This window comes from Harpia harpyja, chromosome 18 (assembly GCF_026419915.1).
Source record: "Harpia harpyja isolate bHarHar1 chromosome 18, bHarHar1 primary haplotype, whole genome shotgun sequence".
NCBI lineage: Eukaryota > Metazoa > Chordata > Aves > Accipitriformes > Accipitridae > Harpia > Harpia harpyja.
Window position 1 is genome coordinate 19944309 of NC_068957.1, and position 25922 is coordinate 19970230.

At 35.5% G+C, this 25922-nt stretch overlaps 1 protein-coding gene across 6 annotated transcripts in view; it reads right to left on the reverse strand.

Moving 5' to 3' along the window:
• The window catches only part of DIAPH2 (diaphanous related formin 2), a 264713-nt gene that overhangs the window by 144424 nt on the left and 94367 nt on the right, over positions 1–25922 (reverse strand). For all 6 annotated transcript variants that reach the window (XM_052813767.1, XM_052813766.1, XM_052813763.1 and 3 more), the window contains 3 exons: positions 22648–22749; positions 13124–13363; positions 3734–3863 (listed from right to left, as the gene is read on the reverse strand). In XM_052813767.1, coding sequence (XP_052669727.1) covers positions 3734–3863; positions 13124–13363; positions 22648–22749 — 472 coding nt within the window. The remainder of the gene's footprint in view (positions 1–3733; positions 3864–13123; positions 13364–22647; positions 22750–25922) is intronic.

Sequence of the window (25922 nt, forward strand, 5' to 3'; positions counted from 1 at the left end):
ATTGTGATAAATCTTGTATTTGGAATTCTATGTACATTTCAAACTACGAGGCTGCCTTCTGGCTAAAAAGTAGGAAGTATACATCTCAAGTAATCAGACTGTCACCTCTTTAGCTCATATTTCCTTATTTAAAATTCATATAGAGATAATATTTGCTGGTAGATTTCCTTCTATTTTATGTATAACTAACTGATGCCAACGTCCTCATATCTGTAGGTAATTTATTCCAAAAGAAGCCTCCTACAGGAAAAATAAACCCAACTGTCCATCCCTGAAACCACTGGTTTATAAAACACCAAACAATAAATAGGAAGTGAAAATGTTCTCCTACACACTAAGCATGTTAACTTCCTACACAGAAAAAATGACCACACATGACAGAGCAGATGAACATTACAATTAAACAAAAAACAAAAAGTACCATGGGGAACAGTTGAAGCAAGTTGCACAAATCACATTTATTCTGCCAAAAATCTGCTTTGTTACAGAAAGCAGAGAAGGGCTGAAAAGGAAGTTTTGGTCATTAAAAATGAACAGTAGTTTATGCTTCTGATTAGAAGTCAGCGCTGTTTACAGGAAACATAATGAGCTTTTATCTTACAGAATGAAACAAATTTAACTGCAATAAAACCTTTTTTCACATGTATTCTAAGCATCAGGATTATAAGCGACTTTGCTCCATTAATATGCTTTCTCTCTTTTGGATGCTATAGCTTAACTAAACTTTACTAACACTTTTGGTTTAATTCCTCGAGTCAAGTTACAGAACATCAGAGGCTTTGAATCAAACTATAAAAACCTCAAAGCTGCAAGGTAATGTTAGCCACAAGAGAAAATTAATAAAAGATCATCAAATGTGCCTGGTAAACCATAAGGCTTTGTAAAGAATTTAAGATATGCAGGAAGTAAAAGATTAAACTTAAAAAAAAAAAAAATAATCACCTCCAGAAAAGAATTATCAAGTGGTAGAAAACATTTCTGGAACTTAGATAAGATGACAAACTGCTATTTGCATAAATAAAATTACTCATTATGTTACTCTATCGTAAGTCCTTGAGAACACACTGGCTGGACCAGTGACACTTACTGGGTAAGGTTGGGCGAGAAAAGAAGAAAAGTCAGTTTGAGGAAGGTATCTACCTCCATATCAGAGACTAGGAACAAACAACATTGACAGCAAACAGCAAAATTAATAGCAATTGTATAAATTCTCTGTGTAATATCCATAGTAGTGCTCAGATGTAAGCAGCCAGCTGTACACTGTTTAAGCATGCACCTTTATTTTTTTTTATATATATATATATCTGTATGTATGTATGTATATATTTATGTGGTACTGTGGTACTGTCGTGGTTTAACCCCAGCCAGTAACTAAGCACCACACAGCCACGCACTCAGTCTCCTCAACCCCCCCAACCCCACCCAGTGGGATAGGGGAGAGAATCAGGAAAAAACAAGTAAAACTCGTGGGTTGAGATAAGAACAATTTAATAGAACAGAAAGGAAGAAACTAAGAATTATAATAATAACAATAATAAAATGACAATAACAATAAAAAGGATTGGAATATACAAAACAAGTGATGCACAATGCAGCTGCTCACCACTTGATGACTGACACCCACTTAGTTCCTGAGCAGTGATTCCCCCAGGCCAGCTCCCCCTCAGTTTAGATACTGGGCATGACATCACATGGTATGGAATACCCCTTTGGCCACTTTGGGTCAGCTGCCCTAGCTGTGTTCCCTCCCAACTTCTTGCACCCCTCCAGCCTTCTTGCTGGCTGGGCATGAGAAGCTGAAAAGTCCTTGACTTCATCTAAACACTCCTTAGAAACAACTGAAAACATCAGTGTGTTATCAATGTTATTCTCATACTGAACACAAAGCATAGCGCTATACCAGCTTCTAGAAAGAAAATTAACTCTATCCCAGCTGAAACCGGGACAGGTACATTCACGATGGTAATGTACAAGTTACCTCTTCAGTCTCTATACTGCCTTAAAACACAATACCATCCTCAAACCCACATAGACAGATCAGTTCCATTTTGTCAGTAGGCATTCTGGAGTACTGTGTTCAGCTCTGGGGCCCCCAACATAAGAAAGACATGGACCTGCTCGAGTGGGTCCAGAGGAGGGCCACGAAGATGGTCAGGGGGCTGGAGCACCTTCCCTAGGAGGACAGGCTGAGACAGTTGAGGTTGTTCAGCCCAGAGAAGAGAAGGCTCCAGGGAGACCTTATAGGGGCCTTCCAGTACTTAAAGGGGGCCTACAGGAAAGATGTGTACTGATAGGACAGGGTGTAATGGCTTTAAACTGAAAGATTTAGATTAGATATTAGGAAAAAGTTCCTTACTGGGAAGGTGGAGAGGCACTGGAACAGGTTGCCTAGGGAAGTTGTGGCTGCCCCATCCCTGGCAGTGTTCAAGGCCAGGTTGGATGGGGCTTTGAGCAACCTGGTCTAGTGGAAGGTGTCCCTGCCCATGGCAGGGGGGTTGGAACTAAATGAGCTTTAAAGTCTCTTCCAACCCAAACCATTCTATGATTGGTGCCACCGAAGTATTCAGCAGCAAAGAAGAAAGTGAAGCATGAAGACATTTAATCAATACAAATAAAATTTAGTTTATACGCAGAAAAAAACCCATGGAAAGGTACTTGGCGAAGTTTGAGAAACAGCATAAAAATTGTATGACAACCACATAAATCTGTGAATAAGCTGGAGATTAAACAATTGCAAAGTTAAGTTGATTGATGAACCATTCCCCAAGTCCTTGGGGAAACAAGAGTTCTGCTCTCGCTAGACCAAAGTTTAATATAGAAGACAAACTGAAAGGAAATTATGGCCTAATTAAAAAAAGTATCTATCTAACAGCTAACCACTGCACTGAAGAGAGACACTGACTGATAACACTGAAGAAGAGGAGACAAAAATTTTCAAGAGAAAACCTGGATAGAGCTAGCGGAAAAGTGTATCCAACTCCTTTTCCCCTCTCTTTCCCTTCATATTCTTGTGCTACCCCAAGTATTTATCTTCGGATGAATCAGTAATGACCAGTCAAAATAAAACAGTTTGCTTTATCTTCATCAAGCGCTATAAAATAGCCTTCGCTTTCAATAGGTAAGCAACAAGTGCACCAAGCAGCACAGCATATTTCACACAAAAAGACATCCAACAAATGAATTCTTTTCTACCACATTCACCAAGCTACACTGCTGACTGACCAAGAATAAAATCAGTATTAATCATTGACTGTACAGTATAATTAAACTATATATTTCATATACAGTCTGGGATCTTTAGAAAGCGTATTTGTTATTCTCTGTTCAGGTGTTAAGTCAAGTGTTAAGATGAGACACATACTGTGTGCGTACACATATGCACGCGCGCACACACACGGGTGTTCACTCTCAAGCAACAAGACTTCAAAGGCTTAATGGTAAACTAAACATCATCATTACACTGCTTACACAGCTTCCGATATGTGATTTTTTTAAGTACTTCACTGAAATATGCTGTATTATTTCCACAGCCTACTTCACAAGAAAAGCTACTTCATTACTGTTTTTCCCTTCCTCGCTTTTTCTCAGGTCAATAAATACCAGAAAAGCAAAATCCATGTGGATTATCAACGCTTACAGGTTACATAATCCTACAATCTAAAATGAAACGTTGGAAGTATTTAATGTCAAAGCAAACAGCTATTACCTTTAGGTGCTTTATCTATTTGCTTACCTTTACTTGCACTCTCAACATGTTGCAATTCTTCTGGAAATTTTAAGATGTCCCGGTAATTCTCCTCACAGATTTCTGCCAGAAAATGCAATAGGGTTGTTTTCTGATCTGATGATTTAGTATCTCGAATCTAGAAAATGAACACAGGACAAAACAAAGAGGGAAAAAAAAAATTACCTTTTTTTTTAGTAAAATGTTTAAATAAAAGTGAATATTGCAGATGTAAACTCATTAACAAAAAGTTACCTACACTTGTTGCCTGCAAATAACATAAATTAAAAAATGAAATTTCTCCGATTCTTTATAATTTAAGACTACAAAGGGAATCTATCCCCATGCTATATTTTTTTAAGAATAATTAATTATGCTGAGAACAAAATCTGAAGACAGACCCTAAAGTTCTGAGATTTTAGCAATGCCAGTTCAGAATGCTTGCTGTGATAAAAAAAAAAAAAAATAGCTGTGAACAGAGATTAAACAGAACAGAATGTAGTTCATTCCTTCAATGCTCCCCACTGCCAGATTTCTAAAGGAATCCCTCTGAAATGCTGCATAGCTGGACAGCATGCTAAAAGTCAGAATTTGCTCTTTTACCAGTCAAGTTAAAGAAACTCCTTGTCATAAATCCACAATTTTTTATTCCAGCAAAATCTAAAGCATACTTCTCTATCGTAAAGACTTTCACACAAATTCTATACAAGCACACGAAATAAATGCAGTCCACCTTACTGGAATACAAAATGACAACAGAAAAGCAAAGGTAATCCTAACTGCCGGTAAAGGAAATACAGTACATCCAGTCTTATTTATGAAAAGCTGCATGAAAATTGTGCACAGTGTGAAGAAATAGGTAGTTGCGTATTTTCACTATCCTCTCAATGACAGAGGCGATTTTCAGTGGTCTGAAATAAACTAGTCTTCCTGAAGGTTATAAGACCCTCTGTTCTCCATTAACCTAAGTGCATTAACTGCTAGAATCAGTTTATTAGTTTTAAAAAATAATTCTGAAATAACTGTTAAAATACAGGGCTAGTGGCAAATTTCCAAGTAAACATAGATACATGTGGCTAAATCCCATGGCAGAGCGCATGTGTATATGCAAAGGAACATCATGAACTTAAGAGAATTAGAAAATGAATTTAAGTCCAAATTTAGTTTCTCCATTTTTATGCAAACATAAAGAATGAATGTCTGAGTTGACTGAAGATTTAGTGGAAGTAGACATTACCCCTTATTTACAAAGGCAATAGAGAAAGTAGGTGTATGCAAGAGTTTGAGATGAGTGTACTTCACTTCTTATAGAGAATTAGTATTACAAGTATATCTGTAAAGATTTTTTTAAACCACATTTTACTAACTCATCTAGTACAGTTCTTATACAGAAGCTACAACATACACAACAAATGAAATCAAGGATTTATTTAAGAAGAATACATAAATGTGTGTGTAAAATCTCCTATTTGTTTTCTCATTCTCTAAATCACTAGAAGTTCTAATTCTATAATCCTCATGACAGGCTTGCCATCGATGTTCAATTTAATACAGGCCTTTCAGCTTTAAGGATTACCCTGTTAAGAATAAATGAGTGCAGTAGAAAAACAGGCTTTTAAAAATATAAGGTATTTAGGCAATTAAGAAAGCAATTTAATTCATATCGATTCGGTGATTAAAGACTAAACAATGCTCAGTAATGGTATGCAGTTAAAAGGTTTTAATGTGTTACATATATAGAAGTTTTTCCAACTTGAAAAAATTGTAGATTTAGTGGCTAAACATCTGCATGGTAAAAAGAAATTGCATTCCAATTTGTCTGTGAACAAGAACTGAGAGATTTACAGTCTTTGATCTCTCTGACATCATCAAGTGGCTAAAGCATTCTTTTTTCTAAATAAACAAAATTATTTTGCCTTCGGATTACAACCGAAACATGTTTTGTCACCAACAGTAACATCATATTAACATGAGTTAATATTAGCACCTGCTGAGTTGTTTAAAACCTGTAGTAAACAGTCATTCAGATCATAAACAACTGCATCAAATTCACTTCTTTGGTCCAATTGAGAAACACATCTCAGCTACATTCATCCGTGATTTCAAAAAGCTGAGACGCACAATGGGTAACATGTAGCTCTGATCTTTAGAATCAATATATACTTTAAAAATCAAGTTCTAAGCCTATTAATATAATGAGAAGATAGGGAAGCTAGGTGGGTTTTGAGTGTAGTTTAGCAGATATTATTTAAATGTAAAAATAGAAATGAAAGATAGGAACTGGAATGCTAACAACAGCATGGCTGTGTCTTTACATACTCTGTATTCACAGAGTACAGTTGTATTTTTGTCTCCTATCCCTTTTTACTCTTGGGTAGAATTTAATATTTTTTTACTCTATGGAAAAGACAATTCTGGGTATTTTGAATTTAAAAGTCATCTTTTAAGAAAGTGAAATTTGTTTTTCTCATATCCAGTTAAAGTGTCCTTAGTTGCAATTTATGACCTCTCTCTCTCTCTCTCTCATTCTTTTGCTGTACCCTTTCCTAAAAAGCTTGTTTCCACCTTCACAGTAACTTACCTGGTATTATCGGAAGGTTGCTACAGGTTCCTCCCCGCAAAACCTTTGTTTCTCTGGGCTGGACAAGCCCACTTCCATCAGCCTTTCCTCAGTGCTCCAGCCCCTGACTAGCTTGGTGGTCCTTCACTCAAGTTTATCAACAAAAAAGATTTTTTTCTACAGCATATTGAACACTGTGTTCCAGATGCAACCCAGCAAGTTTTGAGTTAAGAGCAAAAAAATTCACTACCTGGGATCTCTTGACTATGCCCCTATCAACAAAGCCAGGGATGCTGTTAGCCTGCATTATTGCCAGGGCACACTACTGACTCGTGGTTTTGCACTAGGACAGACTCCAGGTTTTCTGCAGAGTTGCTTCCTGCTCTCAAGACAACACCTTTGCAGCAGTTTAAGCCTGTCCCAAGTGCAGGACTTTGCACGCAGCACATCACAATATCACCGCGTTAAATACAAAATCAACTTTACAACACCATTATTTTCCTTCAGCATAAAGCCAAACTGTCCTTTTATAAGCAAGAGCTCTGGGAAAGGTCAAGTTTAAAATGCTAGACTTACAAACAAAAAACACTTATGGCCTCTGCTATGTTAAAAGGTTAATAAACAGAAAATCAAGACTTATATATCTAGTTTCTCATCAAAAGACTGCTATTTAAAAAAACTCAGGCAGCTGACATTTAGTCAATGTCTTTTCAACTAAAGAAATGTCTTCTTTGGATTAGCAGACTAAGAGCAAAACATGCAAAAAAAAAAATCAGTATTTTTTCCCCCTTCTTTTCATTACTTGTACTTTTACTCATTACTTTCACAGATGATAACTGACACTAAGATTTACAGTAAAGAAAGATTAAAACGTTGGTTTTTTTTTTAAGTATGGTGGCTCTTAAATACATCTTAACAGACAACTCAAACAAAAACACATACTTCAATGAAATATTCTATGGGTTGTAAATTCCAAGTGATATTATGGGTTAGTATGGGAGCAAAAAAGGAAAAATGACACCCATTTCACAGTCCTAAGTGTTCCAGCCTCATGACTCTAGTTACATATGGACTTAAATCAGTGCAAAAGGAAAAGGTGGACTATACAAAGGGTCACATCTTTAGAAGTAGCCAGAATTTCCTCGCTAGTGACCTAGGTATGTTAAAAACAAAACCAAATACAATGGGTTAAAAAAAAGGATTTTGCTTCCCACCTAATAAATACATGTATTGGAACACAAGTTTGTGAATCCTAAAAATCCCTGCCTTTCAAACGGTTTTCCATTATGCCCTCTGTATTTCATCCTTTTAATTCTCAAAGCATTACCATATTAGAGAAGTCATAATAGTTCCCTGAGACTCAGTAAACCAACAAAACTCACCAACAGTAATGAAATTCACCATTTGGAATACAAATAATTGCTTTACTCCTACACCTTTAGTAGTGTTAGCACACTGGAACATAAAAGCTTTTATAGAGCAGTGTCTATATATGGCATTTGCAAAACATTAACAATGCATGTCGCTGACTTGAGGTTTTCCAATTTATTTATTTTTAAAGATGACACTAACACTGCAGTGTGAAAAATTTCAAATACAGGTTTTGATTCTATGGTCGGTTTTTATCTGAGAGACAGAATTTGGGAATAAAACATTTAGTAAAAAAAAAAAAAAAATCACTAGATAAGTGTAGCCAACACAAAGCAGCTTCCAGCTGAATGTTGAAGCATCAATTCGAGTGGTCAATACTATCAGATTCATTGGGAAAGGATTAAAGACTAATATGCACAGAACATATACTCACAGTGCACCCATTCAAATCAAGTAATATACAGAATACAATGTTTAGGTCTGTAGGTCAGAAATAACATCAATGTAACAAAAATCTCCCTTTACAGGTAGTATCTTGGTAAAGCATTTAAAACATGCAAATCACACCATAACCCACTTTGAGAATTTACTTTTTTTTTTTTTTTTTTTTTAAACAGGAACTTTTGTATTAAGTTTTCAGGTGTGAAGGTTAAAAGTGACAGCCAACGTAAGGAAAAATTTATGTATCTTTTAACTACCAGTAGAGTGATATTTGATTATTATAGCTATTAAAAACCGCAACAGCTTTCTGTTGATTTTTATGAGATTATATAACTTTTCATATCCTAGAAATCTTTCACACCTTAACAGAAAAGGGGCTGGTAGACAATTAATAAATATATACTAGTCGGTAATATTCAAACTAGATAAACAGCTTGTCCTGTACTATTTGCAGTATGGACAAGAAGTAACATAATATTGCTTATTATATAAAATACACATTGATCCAGCTAAAATACTACAAAAGCTTTATTAAAACAGAGGCATGCTTGCTGCTAGTCTTTACATTAATTCACCACAGAAAGAACAGACATTGTACCCTACATATGCTTAAAGCAAACCTCTTTTCTTTCATTTAAATTTTTGTCTAGCATAACTTTATAGAACTATGAGGGTTCTTCTGTCCTTGATAAGAGATAGTAACTGCTGCAACAGAGGTTCAGAATAGCAGTTGGATCATTCATACATAGTAATCAAATGCAGCAACAGGTAAAAAGATTTACCTTCAGTGAATTACTACAGCAGCCCCCCTGAAGTTTACCACTTTTTCTGCCATATTTATATTTTCACAGAGCACTTAAGCAATCATGAATGCGCTAGTGCATACATCAGAATAGCTGTTACTGCTTGCCAGTCTTGAGACAGCGCCTGAATTCTAATGTTGATCTCTCTTATTTGAACAAAATTAAGTTTTCTGCCTTCTGCCAAAGGTTGTTTACAAATCATTTCTTTCTTCAATAACATCATACACTGCAATATAACATCCAGGAAGATAATCTGTTTTTAAGGATTTGCAATTACTCTACAGGCATTAGCTTTTTAGCTATGACCAGACAGGTTTGAATTCATGCTCTCTTCTATTTAATTTCTTTATCATGTTTTAATAATGGTTGTTACACAATAACAGACTTCTGTGTACGAAATGACGAGCTCTGTTTTAAGAACATTTATTTTATAAAACCAAACATTTATCCCAGATCAATACCTGCCTTTTTTCTTTTATTTTTTTCAGATCATAGAACATAAGTACTACATCTACTAAACAGACAATTAATTTTAAGATTGTTCAAGGATGACCAAAAAAAAAAAAAAATCGATACGAAAATCAGGTTTTATTGAAAAGTAAATTCATCACCTTAGGATACCTCATCAGTAAAACAACTCTATGTGTATTCTGCACATGGAAATGTGTACACATAGACATGTGTACTACCCTGCTGACAGCTGGCTAAAAAAAAATAAAAAATTAAAAGCTCTCTTATCATGGGCAGAAAGTCCACTGACATTAAAGATAGTATAAATTACTGGTCTAAAAAAGAAAAAAGAAAACAAACAAAAAAACAACCAAAAAACCAAACCACAAACTAAAAACTTAGAAACATCAAGCCTTTAAAAACCATTGATTGAATTATCCACTGGTTTGATTCCCCTTATCCTAATATGTTTTCTGGTTATTTTTTCTGAGACTTAAATCCTTGTCTTTGAGCAAAACATCAACCTGCAGTAAAGAACTGCTAAAAACTAACATATGAGTCACAGTCAGCTAGATTTATTATAAATTCTCTTCACATAACAGGTGAAGTCCTTCCAGAAAACTAATATTCAGAGGATAATACTGTTGTTTAACTTATATCTTACTTTGTCCCATCAAGTATCTTACAGGGAGAGTCACCAAAAAAAGTAAAAAAATTAGACAAAGAAATGACCAGCATTTTAAAACATAAAGCCAGATGGTCTTGTTTGATTGTATAACTCCTATTGAAGCAGTTCTTACTTTAGGCAAGTAATATTTAAAACTGGTAAGAAATTCTTCTCCTCATTCTAAAGTTGTTAAGAAAAATTAAAATAAGTAGCAGGTTTCATGGCAAACAAAACAAAAATTAGGACAAAGTTTCTTTGGCACATTATATCTGACCTCTACTCTAACAATGTACCTGACATTACGGAAGGGGGACTTCTAAATTGCAACATCCTATTGCTCGTCATGGTTCCATACATAAAAATAGACGGGGCACAAAATATTTCACAAAATATTAAAATAAGTTAGTAATTTTTATGCTTTACAGGTATTCTATCAAAACGCAAAATAAAGGCTCCCAAATTCTTCTAGACAAGCTTGAAGACTGAAATACATTCCGTGGGAGAAGAAATGAAGACACCTGAAAATTATTCAAGGAAGACCTCTAATATAGTAACACTGCCTTCTCAAATGGCCACCACACACACAAAAAAATTAAAAAAATAATTAAAATAATCTTTCAATGTTCACACCTCCTTCAAAATTTAGTAGCATCCAGATGCCCCAGAGCAAAAACATGTAAGCCACATGACACTGGCAAACAGACTGCTACCTTGTTCTTGCTGTTACTTATTTCTCTTACTGTGTTCTTCAGCCAAGAAATATAAATTAGAAATTTTAATTCACAGCAAGATTTCAGTAAACAGGACAATACACTCACCCTACCATGCTTACACATACAGAAGTTTTCATTTTCACAGTGAAGGCCAATTATTGACTAACAATCGTAAATTTTGAGACTGTTTGAATAATGTAATAAAGCTGTAAGTGGCTGTAGACAGATATTAAATCCAGTGCTTATAAAAGATACTACCATCTGATACAGTTTAATATTTTGTACTATTCACAACAGTTAATAAAGGCTTGCCAGACTGTAGTCTTAGTTAATAGCACAAAGCCAATAAAGCCATCTTACTATTTTGGGTCGAAAACAGGAAGGCAGAATTTGAAAGCTATTAAACAAAGAAACCAAATGCAATTATCAGTTAAAAATAATCAATGCATTAAAAAAAGAGTCATTACCCAAATATAAATCTGGATTCTTAGAGCAATTAAAAGAAAAAAATCCATTGCGAATACTGTGTAAACACCTCTTATTTATGAAGTTAAACACCAATGGAGTAGAAGGTTACTTCTCTAAATATGATACTAAAGCATAAGTACAGGTACAAAACCATTTAAGAAAAAATAACTCTTGCAAAAGCACATTATTATACTAATCTAATTCAAATTAGAATGGCAAATACATAAAACAATGAAAAATGGAGCTTTACATAGCAGAAGATCTCTTTTAACTCGAGTAATAAACAACAAATTTAAATTGCAGACAATGCACATTTTACTCTGACTAGAGAAACTTATCTACATTTCCATTAACTTAAGTGACTTGTTCCGAGTTGGAACTTATGAATGATAATTCACAAGGTTTAATCAATATATAGAGCTATTAATGATATCATTTCATATCTAGATTTTGGTAAGACTTTCTTTTTTGCTCCAACAACCATCACTGTCTTTGTGATTATTTTATTTTTAAACATCATCTTATAACAAAATATACCTAGCACAGTCCACATTTCAGTACAGAGAACATTTAAGTATTTTCTCTAAATCTCACGGGGAGGAAGGGAGAACACTTCCCTCAAGTATCTATCTTGAAAACAAAAAGTAGTTAACAAATGATTTTGTTTAAGGGCAAGGTTGAATTAAATAGTCATAGATTTTTGTCTCAGTTATTTTAAATGGAATTTAACTGTAAGCACAGATAGCTATGCTTCAGCAATTACTCAGTTCAGTAGAGAACAATTTGCAGGATTACTCAATCCACATTAGCTGTGTCAACATCTGGGGGATTTGCATTGACAGCAATTCATAGATCTATCACCTGGAATACAAGAATATCTTCTCAAATCTATGCTATGCTAGAGTACCGTTCTTGCACAGTCATCATTTCCCCTCCCCCTCATTAACAAGTAGTTTTCTACTGAAAACATTAATTTCCCTTCAGATTCCACTACTGCCAAAAAGAAAATGCAGCACTAGATCTATGAAAAAAATCCTTCAACCTGGCCTCTCTTTTAAAAAAGCTACTAAAGAATGAAACTTTTTCTCAGGTAATGGTTTTTATTTTATCAGAAGTTAGCAACATCTTTGCATTAAACTACAGCAAACAGTCTTTCTCTAGTGAAATATGTCAGATCAAACTTGCTGTGTATTTGAAGTATTATTTTCCCCTCAAGGTTAAATCTCCTTGAGGTACACATCAGATTTCCTCATGGTGCCCCAAAAAGGGACTTGAAACCTGGATCCTCTGATTAGACCAAACAAAAAATAACTGAAAAATTCCTCTGCAAGACTTATACTAGCTTTTTTTTTTTTCCCCTATCTGTTTACAAATGTTGCATCTCTTTATTTTAAAGATACTTTCAGAGGTACTTTACAAACTGAAATGGTCAAGTCCAGATCAATGCCGTACACACATTTTACCATATAAATAAACAAGCACCGCACATTAAATTCTGACTGCTACAGGTTCTGAAGTTCTTGTTGCATCCCATACTTTGCCACCACAATTGAAGTTAAACTTAGGTTAACAATATTCATCTTTAATCCCAAATACCTATTTCTGTAACACTGCTTGAGGGATAGCTGAGTAAAAGATGGGAAGAAAGACAAGTAGCTAGAGCTATTTAACATATTCTGAATTCTACATATACTCTATTGACAAGATAATAGTTGAACAAATTCAGATCAAAAAAGCTGTTCTACTTGTATACTCCAGAAAGAGTACACTTGTATACTCCAGAAAGTATTTGTCTATATGTTATTAAAAACGGAGGTGCAGTCCGTAAACTACATTGATTGAATGTTTTTCCCTGTGTAAGGTACTTTCTCATGTGTCATTGAGTTTCATGAATCTGCACTTAAGAGTTTTATAGCTTCATCTTACCTTGCAAAGAAAACTGATGTTAAAACCAAGAGACTGTGCATTTCTGGAGCCAGAGTTCATGTAGTTTCCAAGGAACAGCACTAACTCTAATAGTTTACTAAAGCTTTCACTCTTCTTCAGCTCTTCACAAGCCAGTGTAACAGCCATAATGTCAGGTTTGATATTGTTTACATGCTCATCAAACATAAGCCTGAAAAGGATCCCACTGAGACGTGACCGCAACATTTTCACTGAACTCATCTACAAAATAAGAAACATTAAATCAGAACATAAAAAACCAAGATCTTATTTATGCAAAACAGCTTATATTAAAAAACAATATTGTGCAGCCAGCAAGACTACAGTTTCTGTATGTTTTCATTGCCTATCTTGTATTTCCAGGAATCCATACCTACCCACTGGTATTTTTCCCCAAATTATATACTTTGCCTGGAAAAATTCAGTGAAGCAACGTATTGAAAATAAGAGTGTGCTCTGTGTTACCAAACCATCTAACTCGTCAATTCTAAACTCACTGGCAATAAATGCACACTGCCAAAAAACCCTTCCTCCCAGCAAAGGAAATGTAAAGCCAATTCTGCCAGTTAAGAAGAACCAAAGATCAGCCTGAAGGTACACATGGCAGACACTTCATCACAACTCCAGTGAAGTTACCCTTGAACTCTGGTATTTACCAATTTCCTAAAACTAAGCTTCTCAGTTTTTCTTCCCTCAGAAACAGTACAATAACAATCTCTCAAGCGTGTGTGCTGATACCAGCACAAACCCAGTTGCACCTCATTCTGCTCAAGCTAAAGAATTATACTTTCCATTTTTAGACTCTCTTACTGAGCTGACGCATAGCTCTCAACTTGCTCTTGGTCACTGGGAGAGCAACAGGGGAGAGACACAATGAATTCTTAGGGACCCTCGTGGAAGGACATGGGAATATCTAACTGAGTTTCAGACACAAAAGGTCAAGCTTCACTAGTCAGATATTTGTATAAAGCCAGGTCACATTAGTACTATTGTTCATGAAATATTTTCTGCCATTGTACTGATGGGAGCTGTTAATTGTGATATTTACAGATGACATCAGTGATATGTCTAACAAGGTGTTTATTTTTGCAGGTTTTAATTAAAAAGAAACCCAAACTGGTTTTTGTTCAGTTATTATCTGCACTTACAGCAAGTTATAAAATAAATAATATGAATTCTACCAGTATTGACAGTTACCAAATAAGGTCAAAGATATTTTAAAGATACACTACGGTATATATTTGATCCTAAGACTTTTCAAGTTCACACCATCAACAAGCCCCAATCTGTGTATCCCAAAGCATAATCAGATTCAGAAGGTGGAGAAAGAGGTTTTGGCTGAAATTCATGACAGTAAGTTCTACATAAAAAGCAATGTACCTAGATACTAAAGTAAGGATATACTTCCGGTATACCCTTTCAGTTCTGATTCCATGACATCATACTGCGTAGGCAACGTACTGCCTGCTTTTCAACCCCTTGTCTTCTCGTCCTTTTAAACAAATTTTATAACACTATTGCCCAAGATACTATCACCTTTATGTTTCAGATATAGTATAGGAGTATTCCTTCCTGATCCGACAAAAAGATTGGAGGTTATAAATCACAATGGTCTAACATGGTAAACGACAGAGATACTGAAAAGTATCTAAAACAATGATTCATTAGTTTAAATCCCCAAGACCAATTTCATTAGACTAGCTACCAAAATATGTCCATGTCTTTCATATTTTGCACAAGTGATCAGTAATATTTCCTCCTCCTTCGCAGCAGACTATAACTCACAAGAGATATTTAAATTTAAGAGAAAAATACGTACTGAGAATTTTTAAACCACTTGAAAATTTTCATTTAAATGTAAGAATTATTACCTTCCAAATCTAACTCCTAATTTTAACTAGCAGAATACAAAATGATTTCCCCCCCAATGTACTCATTATCAGTGGTGTTCCTGAAGCATTTTGTGCCCCCTGAAAGAAAAGCTTTGTTATGTGACAAATCACAGATCTTGACTATCAAAACAGAAAGATTTTTATGTGATCATGTCTCTGTTGCCCAAAGGTTTACCACGGTTCTTTGAGGAACCACTATTTTTCTACTGGTATTATCTACCAGACCGCTACCAGAAGCGGCAACAACTTTCACAGGAAAGACTTGGGTGGCCTGAGTAATGATGAATTCATACCAAAATGAATATAAATATGAAGGCACTCCAGATGGTCTCAAACAATTCATAGGATCAGACAGGAACAAGGAAAAGGAAAGGATCAGAAAAGCAGCATTTCAGCATAACTTGTGATTTTTTTTATACTTCTCCATTGTCACAAATTTCTCTGTGAGTCTTTATAAGCCAACATCATGCAAAGTCTTGAAACATTATTCTTCTAATCATTCTGTATTTCCAAAATATCATACTGAAAACATCTGCCTTGAAAGGATTTACCTTCACTGAGCTGCAGTAGATGGAAATTAAAATTAATCACATAATTTGCTTTAACTTTTGTAGAACAATCTCCAATTACTGTTTTTACTGAAAATGGCACAGAAAAAAGTTGTCAAAAGCTTTAGAACCTGAAAAGAGTCCAACAAAACACCTATAAGCCAACAGAACAGTGTGACTTAAACATTTGTGAAGAATAATCCTTTATAACACTTCAGTCAATTTGTACTTCCTTTCTTTTTTTAAGGCTCTGAAGTGTCATGGAACACTGATCATTTTTTTGCTTTGCAAGGTAGTTTGACTAACAAACCAGCAGTAAGTTTTAATTTCATTTGCTGATGTGCGTAACATTTTAAAAGTATCTTAATTTCATAACAGCTGTTTCAAGTAGGTTGTTTCCTTAAAATTCAAAACATTTTTATATACATTATGCTCTTATCAATAGAAGATGACCACAAATGCTATTTTATTTCCTCCTTCCCCAGCCTGCCTGCTTTCTTTCAGATGCATGTTTCTAAATACACATGTTCAATGGTTGATAAATGTATTGAACTTAGAAGAATCTTCTCAAAATAGGTAACATGCAAAGATTATATTCACTTAGAAAAAGGTCAAATTGCTTATAGTTCTACAAAATTAGTGTCAAAGGCATATAAGAAATAACATATTCAAATAGGTGCATGTAACAGCAAGCATTAGCTTCCACCGCGAATAGTTAAAGAAGCAAGAAAATGGATATTTCTTTTCCAGCCAACCGTAAGCACCGGACTGCATGTCATTATTTGTCCTTCTGGGCTTTCACAAAGGTCCTTGTCTGAATTCTCCACCTAATCAAGTTCTTGATTCAGTTCTTTATTCCTCATTATCATCATTTAATTCTCAAGCCCTGTATTAAAACTAGGACCAAAGGTTATTGGAGAAAGGCAAAAAGCACAATTAAATTTGCCTCACTTCCTAAGTAAAAAAGCTAACATTCTTATAATACGAATTTGTCAACTTACTAAGACAACTTACTCAGCCTCTTACCTATAATAAAGTTGCCGGTTTTTTTTCCCTAGCAATGTTCTAGAAAGATTAATTCTTCAGCAGCTCTAGAAATTACAAGGAGGCAAAACAAGTGGCAAATAAAATCAATTAAAGTGACTGAATGACTCTAAAGCAATGCAGGTGCAGTAAGCTTATACAAGTCTTCCCACTTAATCTACCTCCCAGGAAGGATAGCTAATCCTGTTTATACAGCAAAAAAAGGGTCAGAGAATCTGCAAGTCTCTACAACTACTCAGGAAAACCTATCCTCTTGCATTAACAATGAAATTACTGATAACCCAGTTCTTAACAGCTGAAGGAAGTTTTGCATTCACTAGAAGCCAGCAAAAAAACCCTCCCACTTTTTCAGAACACACACCAGAAAGGGAATTCTTTGGTTAGTTCCAGTCACTTGTTTTGTTGGTTCACTGAAGAGTTAGTTATTAACTAAAATTTGCACCATGTAACTGTGGGGTGATCTTTTTAAAAGTGGTAATACTCTTCTTAACTTGAATTCAGAACTCACAATTGGTGGTAAAGTGGGTAAAAAGTTCTAAACTTTTTAAAGTTAAAAAAAACAACCACAAGATTTTTTTTTTATAAAACCTGTATTTTTTACCCACTTTTTAAAAAGTGGGTAAAAAGCGGGAAAAGTTTTCCAAGTTTAAATACCACTAACACTGCAAAAGATTTTATTTTTCTTTTCAGCCTGTCCTCTGAGTTGACATGAAATGGTTGGTACTCACACTTTATAGCACAGATGAGAATTATGCTTTTATAATATTTAAAATGTTCAACTGGCACTGAAACCAAAAGCCAGTATCCCTGCTGAAGTTGCAGCTGTTCCCATGTCATAAAAGAATTAACTCTTAAACACAAGTTTTATGTTTAAATAACAGAGAACATTCTGCCTAGCTTATTTAATGTTATACAATGGATTCAGTTAATCTATTTTTCTTGCTCTACTTAAACATCAACACAAGCTTTTCTTTATATGAAGTTGTGTTGCCTTTTTTGATCCCAGGATATAACTCCAAAAACAGTTCCAATAACTAATTTAAATATATATGAATATATAATGGTTTTCAACATTTCATCTAAATGAAAATGCAGTTCTAATTTTCATTTACATATCATCCAAATATTAAGTTAATTGGTCTCTTCTAACAACTTAATCATTTACTAAGTATGGTTTTTCTACATAAGTTTTAAACAACTTATTCCAATCTTTATTAAATTTGATGGGCAGTGATTATACCATTAACATCTCTTAATAATTAACATACCTAAATTTACATACAAATAAAGGGTACATATTTTAAATATTACTTAAGATAGCCTTTCTGTCTTCCATTCCTAAACATATTCTTCTTAACATCAAGGTTAAGATTAGTATTAATGCAAAACACTGAAATTAATTCAACAAATACTGTAAAAGGACTTCAGTCAAGTAAAGCGCTTAAAAGTTTAGCTGCATTTCTTCCACATTGTTCGATTAAATCAAAATCGGAAACAAAACCAGCATTTTAGTAGTATTAATGTAGTTAGAGGCCTCTAAAAAGAACACAGAATCACTACCCATAAAGAAATGTAGTATTTTTTATTAAACCAGACGGTAATGTTCAATAAGCAAACAAGCTTCAGGAAACTTAGTCCCTTCATAAGGCAAACATCCATCATTTGGAGATGTTTGATTAAGCAATTTTTTCTTACTAATGTTCCATTAAATACTTTTATGTTCTTTCTCAACTTTTTGTAGTTGGTCATTCCTCAAAAGAACTCTGTATTGGGTCTGCACAGCAAGGTTTTGGTAGCAGGGGGGCTTCTGTGAGACGCTGCTAGAAGCTTCCCCCATGTCCGACAGAGCCAATGCCAGCCGGCTCCGAGACGGACGCGCTGCTGGCCAAGGCCGAGCCCATCAGCGATGGTGGTGGTGCCTCTGGGAGAACAGATTTAAGAAGGGGAAAAGTTACTGTGCAACAGAAACTGCAGCCGGAGAAAGGAGTGAGAACATGTGAGAGCAACAACCCTGCAGACCCCCATGTCGGTGAAGAAGGAGGAGGAGGAGATGCTCCAGGCGCCGGAGCAGAGATTCCCCTGCAGCCCGTGGGGAAGACCATGGTGAGGCAGGCTGTCCCCCTGCAGCCCAGGGAGGTCCACGGGGGAGCAGATCTCCACCTGCAGCCCAGGGAGGAGCCCACGCCAGAGCAGGGGGATGCCCGAAGGAGGCTGTGACCCCGTGGGAAGCCCACACTGGAGCAGTCTATCTACGCACACTTAATACCCACTACTTGTATATTGGCAACTTCATTAAATACTTCTGTTTTACCACTACATCAAGACAAAGCAAAGAACTATTCCTTCTAACCTGTAGTCATCTGACTGGAGGTAAATAATCTTCCGAATATGAGAGCAAAAACATTCTCCAAGTGTTCTCATAACCTTAAGTTTTTTTACTATCTCAATACTTCACACTTGATGACAGAAAACTTAGGTTTTACACTGACATTTACACTCATTGTGCAGACAATTCATACATGAACAGTTAAACTAGAGTATCAGCTACATCCTTCCGCTTATCAAATTCACACTCATCCAACGAAGATGAAGCTAAATGTGTGGCAAAGAATGAAATAAACTTATTTTTTGCAGGTTTTCTTTACTTTACAAAAAACATTTCCACTGCCTTGGATGAACCTTTTGGTATCTATAATAATTACACCTTGAATTTATTTTCAGTCTTTCATTTCGAGCAGCATAATAGCATATACCCAAAATGAAAAAGCCATTAGTCAGCTACGACCGAACTAGTGCAAAATTCAAAACCTGATCCTGCCTGTCCTATCACCTGCCAAAATTTCAGATTAGGTGATTAACGAAGTTGCAGACATTAATGAATCTCTCTCATAATACCTTCTGCACAGAGGTGAAACTGGGGAAATAATTTTATCTACAAAAAAAACCAGCCAGCACATCATCTCTGCGTAAGTGGTCAGATATAGTTATCCCAGTTCTTAAAAACCATATGCTTCTATGCAAGCCTAGGCAAAGCACACAAACCTTGGCAGTAACAGAATAAACTTTGACTAATCCTGTTTTACTGTGTCTGGCTGGAATGGAGTGAATTATTCTTCATAGCAGCCTATATAGTGCTGTTTCAGATTTGTGACCAAGACAATGCTGTTAATACCTTACTGCTTTACAGCATTTGCACAGCCTCAAGGCCTTCTCCGCTTCTCACTCTGCGCAACCCAGTGAATAGACTGGGGGCGTGCAAGAAGCTGGGATGGGACACAGCCAGCCAAATGACCCAAACTAACAAAAGAGATACCCCGTGCCATATAACGTCATGCTCAGTAATAAAACACGGAGGGGGGGGGGGGTTTAGGTAGGTTAGCCATCTTTTACTCAGGAACTGACTCTACATCAGTCTACACACGGGAGATGGTGACTGATTCCCTTTATTTCTTTGCCTTTGTTTTTTTTTCCTCTTTCTTCTTCTACTTCTTCACTTCTTGAACTATTTTTATTTCAACCCATCAGTTTTCTCACTTTCACTCTTCCTTTCTTCTTCCCCACCCCCACTGGGGATGGGAGAGGGAAGTGAGTAAGCATCTGTGCAGTGCTTAGCTGCCTACCAGGGTTAATCCGCAAGACCTGTTCTTTTCTGAATAGCTGCTCTTGACTCTGTTATCTGCTGCTACCTAAAGGGAAGGTAAGAGAAGACGGAACTGTAGGATTCTTGAAGGTGCATGCTGATAGGACAAGAAGCAAAATACAAGACGGCGCTCAGGAAATTCTGACTGTATATGAGGAAAACATTGTTGACCAGAAAGGTTGCTGAATATTGAATGCAGTGCCACTGTTACAGCTTTTTTCAGCAGAAGGGTAATTTACTACTACCCGCCATAGAGCAGCATGATGGGAGGATGCAGATAAACAGTGTACTAACCCAGAAATATCTTTATATAAAAGCTATAGAGAGGAACGCAGTAAAACTGAATAGGGGAGAAACGCTGAAGCAGATGAGACAAGGTACGTATGTTTATAAAAGGGCAATGTGTGGCAGGAGAAGGGATCGGCTTGGGAAAGGATCCAAGTTCTAAAGATCAGGGGTGAAACATAAAGGAACTTACAGCAGTAAAGCAAAGAAATATCTATAGTCTTTTAAATCAAGGCCATTATGCACAGTTTCCTGAATTTCTTTGCTTATTCTAAATAGTTAACTGAATAGCATTCATAGACATCAGAGTCTTCATTTGTCCTAATGCCTCCACCTTGTTTACTTCCATTCTGTGTTTTCCTTAGACACATTTCAGATATTCTCCTTGCACAAAATCTAAGTAATTTCCCACTTGTTTGGCTTTATTTATGTGGGAGGGAAATTAGGAAATATTCATTTGTTAAATCAGCCACTCCCTGGCATCCCTTGCTCATTGCCATTTCAAAAATAAGCAGAAAGCAGAGAGTAGACAGGGCAATTGTTCCGGCCTTCCTTCCTTCCCAGGGATCAAAAGCCCATCTTGTTGTGGGGCTGGAGGTACCACTGTCATTTCATCACATTGTTTTAGTCACTCTGAAAGTGTGTGTTACATGACAAAGAGGGAACCAAGTATTCATCCAGTGCTTTCAAACAGATTTTTTCATATACATACACATATATTTATAAAAAACATGATATAGAATATATGCATATAATATATATCCATATATAAGTTTTAATCTCTAAAAGGTATTATATGAATATATTATACTGTATTTTTATATATATATTGCATGCCATAATTCCTTCAAGAAAAGTACCAAACATGTATAGAGATTTTTAGATCGTTACTGATCAATGAATAGATGGTAATGTTTTACTACCACAGACCTTGCAATAAGAATAACCAATGTATCACACTTCCACCAAAATTCCTCATCTTTGTTTTGAAATAAAACATTTTCACAACTTTATGCCATTTATTAAAAAAATAAAATCAATAGCCTAAAGTTTTTCATAAGAAGTCATTAATATCTTTCATTTTCTAAATCCTCTACAAAAATCTCATTATGTCAAATTATGTTCCAATGTGTCCCCGTCCCCAAAAATCACTCAAAACGGCACTTCTGAAGCCAAATTATGCTCAGGTCGGAGCTTTTTAGTAAAAAGCTGTTCCACTCTTTCCTCTTAATAGACCTCTATTTCTGTTTTAATACATTTTAATGTACATAACACCATAAAAATCCAGCAAGAACAAACCTAGCTCCTGTGGAGTTAGAGAGAAATTCTAAACACATTACAGAAGCCATCATCATCATTATAATCTTTTAGACTGACAAAGTGAAGTGAAAACAGGAACTACTTTGCCTAAGGACCTATCAGGTCTTTGGAAGACCAGAAACAGAAAAAGAGTCTTCCAGTTCCTAGCTTGGTACTCAGTATCTACAATCAACTACCAGCATATATTAGGGTAACTTATGCAAATTTTATAATTTCTTTCGGAGACAGGTTCTAGCCATCGTAATACTTGATAGCCCTACTTCCAGAATAGATATATGTATTGAACACTAGTAAAAGCAACAGAATACAATCTACAATTACAGTTCTAACATGAAACTACACCTCTTTTTTTTTTTTTTTTTTTTTTTTTAACATGACATGAGCTATTATGGGCATATTAACTCTTTCAGGTATTTACAGGTTTTGATACAGCAGAATAAATTTATCAAAGTTGTCAATGCTATTCAGTTATCGGGGGTTTTTATGAACTCTTGGAAATGTAACTACTTGAACCTAGAGTGTTCTCCGTAACTGTTTAATAAACATACAAGACAAGACAGTCAGACAAAAGATTGGTCTGGCACAGGAGTGCCTGTTGCTCTTAATTGCATACCATAATTTCTTCCAGAAAAACACCTAATATGTAAATAGATGGTAACTTTTTCCTACTGTAGGACTTGCAAAAACACTAACCAAAATAATTTAAACCTAAAAGTTTTCTTTTTAATCTATTTGACAAAATAGAACTCTCCAGTTAATTATTGCTCTAATACATACCACAACTCCAAATTGTTCTGGCTCAGCAAGATCATTATATTCATCCTTTAATTCAGCTAAGGCATTGAGTTCTGTCTGCTCAGGAAGATTCTTCACTAGGTTCTAAAACAAACAAGGCATTATATTAAATTTGTTGTATTAAACTAGCTGAGATCTTAAAATAACACACTTAAAATACCACAACATGGAAATGCATGAGGAAATTATGGGAAGCTTATTTTATTTACCCAGCTTTAACGCTATATAAACATCAAATCAAATCAGTAATTATTTAATACAGACATCAGCACCTCTGTTACAGTCTCTAATTTGAAGAATGTCTTCTCAGTATTAAAAAGTTAGACAAAACTCCTTGTTGCTGTCAGACCCTGAAGAATTACACTCCATCTACAATCTTATTTTGCCCTTATGATTATGTCTTGCTCATTAAATATTAATCAAGAAATAACTGGTCTGTGTAAAACAAGACAAAACTACCTAAAAAAAATAAAAATCTTTAGACATTCAAAATAGTTGTGCACAAACTTCACTTAAAAACACCTTACACAAAAAAAAGCAACATCTCAAAATTGTACAGATGGCAAATATAATGAAACTCAGCAAAAAGTAGAACTTGCTTGATATCTTACCCATGTCCCCAAAGAAAACTGTATGATTATATCTAATATATCTCTGAAACTTGCATAAGTAAACGGTAGAACCACCAGGTTTAGAGGTTTACTTCCAATAAAGCATCTATGGAGTTGCAATTCTATAGGATTTTAATGACAACACAGATTTTAGTGAAGATAAAGTACTGTGTTACAGCTAAAAAAATTAAATCTTTTGATACTTTCTGCAACACTAGTCATAGAAGTAAAACATTTCAGAACACGTGACTTCAACTTGGTTAGGTTACTAGCACAGAAGTTCTCCTTCCCTCCTGTCAGAAAAAGTGCATTGCCATGTGTTTCCGTAAGATGTGGTTAAAATAGAAAGGACATGCACACTGACACACACTATCAGAGAGAACAGATAATGACTGTTTAGGTTTATGTCACAAAAAGACTCTGATACAACAAAAAGTTATGTGCCTTTTAAACTCAGAAAAGCAACCAGCACTACAGAAGAGTATTTTTTCCAGATACGAAAAACTTAATCACTGAAAACCTGTTCTATTAGAGGTACAGATGTCTTATTTTTAGAACATGCCAATCCTGCCCTCACTCTTGCAATGTTCATGTTCATTAGGAGCATTTGATTACTGATCACTCTGCCAGGCTTGATGAAGTAGGCATTAAAGAAGTAGAAATCTAAGGCTGACATTAAGAGGCTGAAACTATCACTCACTACTCACTGTCACAATGCCCGGAATTCTGCTAAACATGGTGTTTGACAACTGCATGTTTACAAGAACTTACTCTCTCAAAGACACACTGGGAATTGAGAATATTTTTTCCTAGACTGTCTTCCTCAAGGAAGAGTTACAACAGTAGATAGTCTACCGTGTACTCAAACTGATTAATCCAATTAATTTTAGCAAGTATTACAACGTAAGTTTGAAAACCAGCAAGAAATGAGGACTTGGGAAGCATAACTGAAGAAGCACTTTTCTATAAGCTCAATTATGCTATACCCGTTCAGCTTTCACCACTTGGATACTTAGAACAAAGCAGTTTCTGCATGTACATTTTTATAAAGTACAAGTTTTGCTAAACATTAAAGAAAGCAAGGTTTGCTTTGTAAAATTTTTCCAAATCAGTAGTATTAAAAACTGTTAAACTGGTAAATTAGTTAGTAACTCAGTCAAAAGATTAGAATAAAAGTAAACCAGAATAGACTGAACATGAAGTAGATGATAACAGTTCATTTACCCCAATACATTTGTAAGAGTATCTTTAGAAACACAGGAGGAATCTCTTCTGGGTTATCAGCTGAATGTCCCTGCTATTAGAAGCAACTCTGCCACACCATTCCCTTCAGAAGCAGACCAATCTCCAAAGCCTCAGTTTTTTGAAGATTATAAGCAGCTGAGTTTCTAGATAGTTGCATTCATGATGAATTCATATACATTTATTCTGGTGTTAACATTGCCTTTTACTTATGCAACTTCATTTTTCTCCCCAACGCTTATGCACATCACTCTTCTCCCCGTATTGTTATAATGTAGTCATATCCCCTCTCAGCTATTTATATTGCTAATCTAATCAAGCCAATGTTTTCCAGCTTCCTTCTGTAGACTTTCTCCATCCCTCAATCATCTTAAGTAGTTTTTAAGTTCAGCTTCTCCATTCTAAATCCATTTTTGAGAAATGTACCGAGTATTTTAGATAAGGTCTTCGAAGTGCATTATTCAAAAGCATAATAATGATCCTCTTGACTGGAAATACTTGACCCGATACACCTTGCGATCACATTTGCCTTTTTTATGGTGTACTGGGTCTGGCTGGGATGAAGTTAATTTTCTTCACAGCAGCCCATATGGTGCTGTTTTGACTTGTGACCAAAACAGTGTTGATAACACACCAATGTTTTAGCTACTACTGAACAGTGTTTGTGCAGCTTCAAGGCCTTCCCCGTTTCTCATTCTGCAAATAAGCCGGGGTGGTCCTGCCACCCCTGACGAGTAGGCCAGGGCAAGTGGTTGGGACTGGGTGAGGGCTTAGCTGCTCCATATACAGCTATACCACAGTGGTGGCTATACATGTTCTGCTGAGCACAGACTTACTATTCCTTATCCTCAATCATTTCCACCATTACAACACTAGCTTCCAGCATTTTACAATTAACATGTAAGATCATGACCTTACACTTCAGCATAACATATTACAACCTATTTCTATTAATCTAGGTCTCAAGATATCTCTACATTTGTTGTAGACATAACTATACCGATATGAAACTATTCTGCACTTAAGGTATTCAAGGTGAGGGGTTTTTTTCCTCTCTATGGATTTTTGATTTCACTAATCCTATAGGCTTCTCAATCAAATGATCCAATATCCCTGATCAATAAATATAAACTTAGAACTTCTGACTTATTTCCAAATAACTACGTATCATGTGCATAAGCTTTCTGTGAGAAAACATACTCAGTGGTCAAAGACAGTATTTTTAGCAATGTAAACATATATTAGAAACGCTAATCAATTTCATGCCAACATGGCCTGAGGCAGGACACCATAGTCAAACACATCATTGAAGTCAGACTGGAAATAGTTTCCCATCAAATGGGAACTTCCAAAAACATTATGCCATATCAATCCACCCCACCCTCCTCAAAAGAAAACCCACAA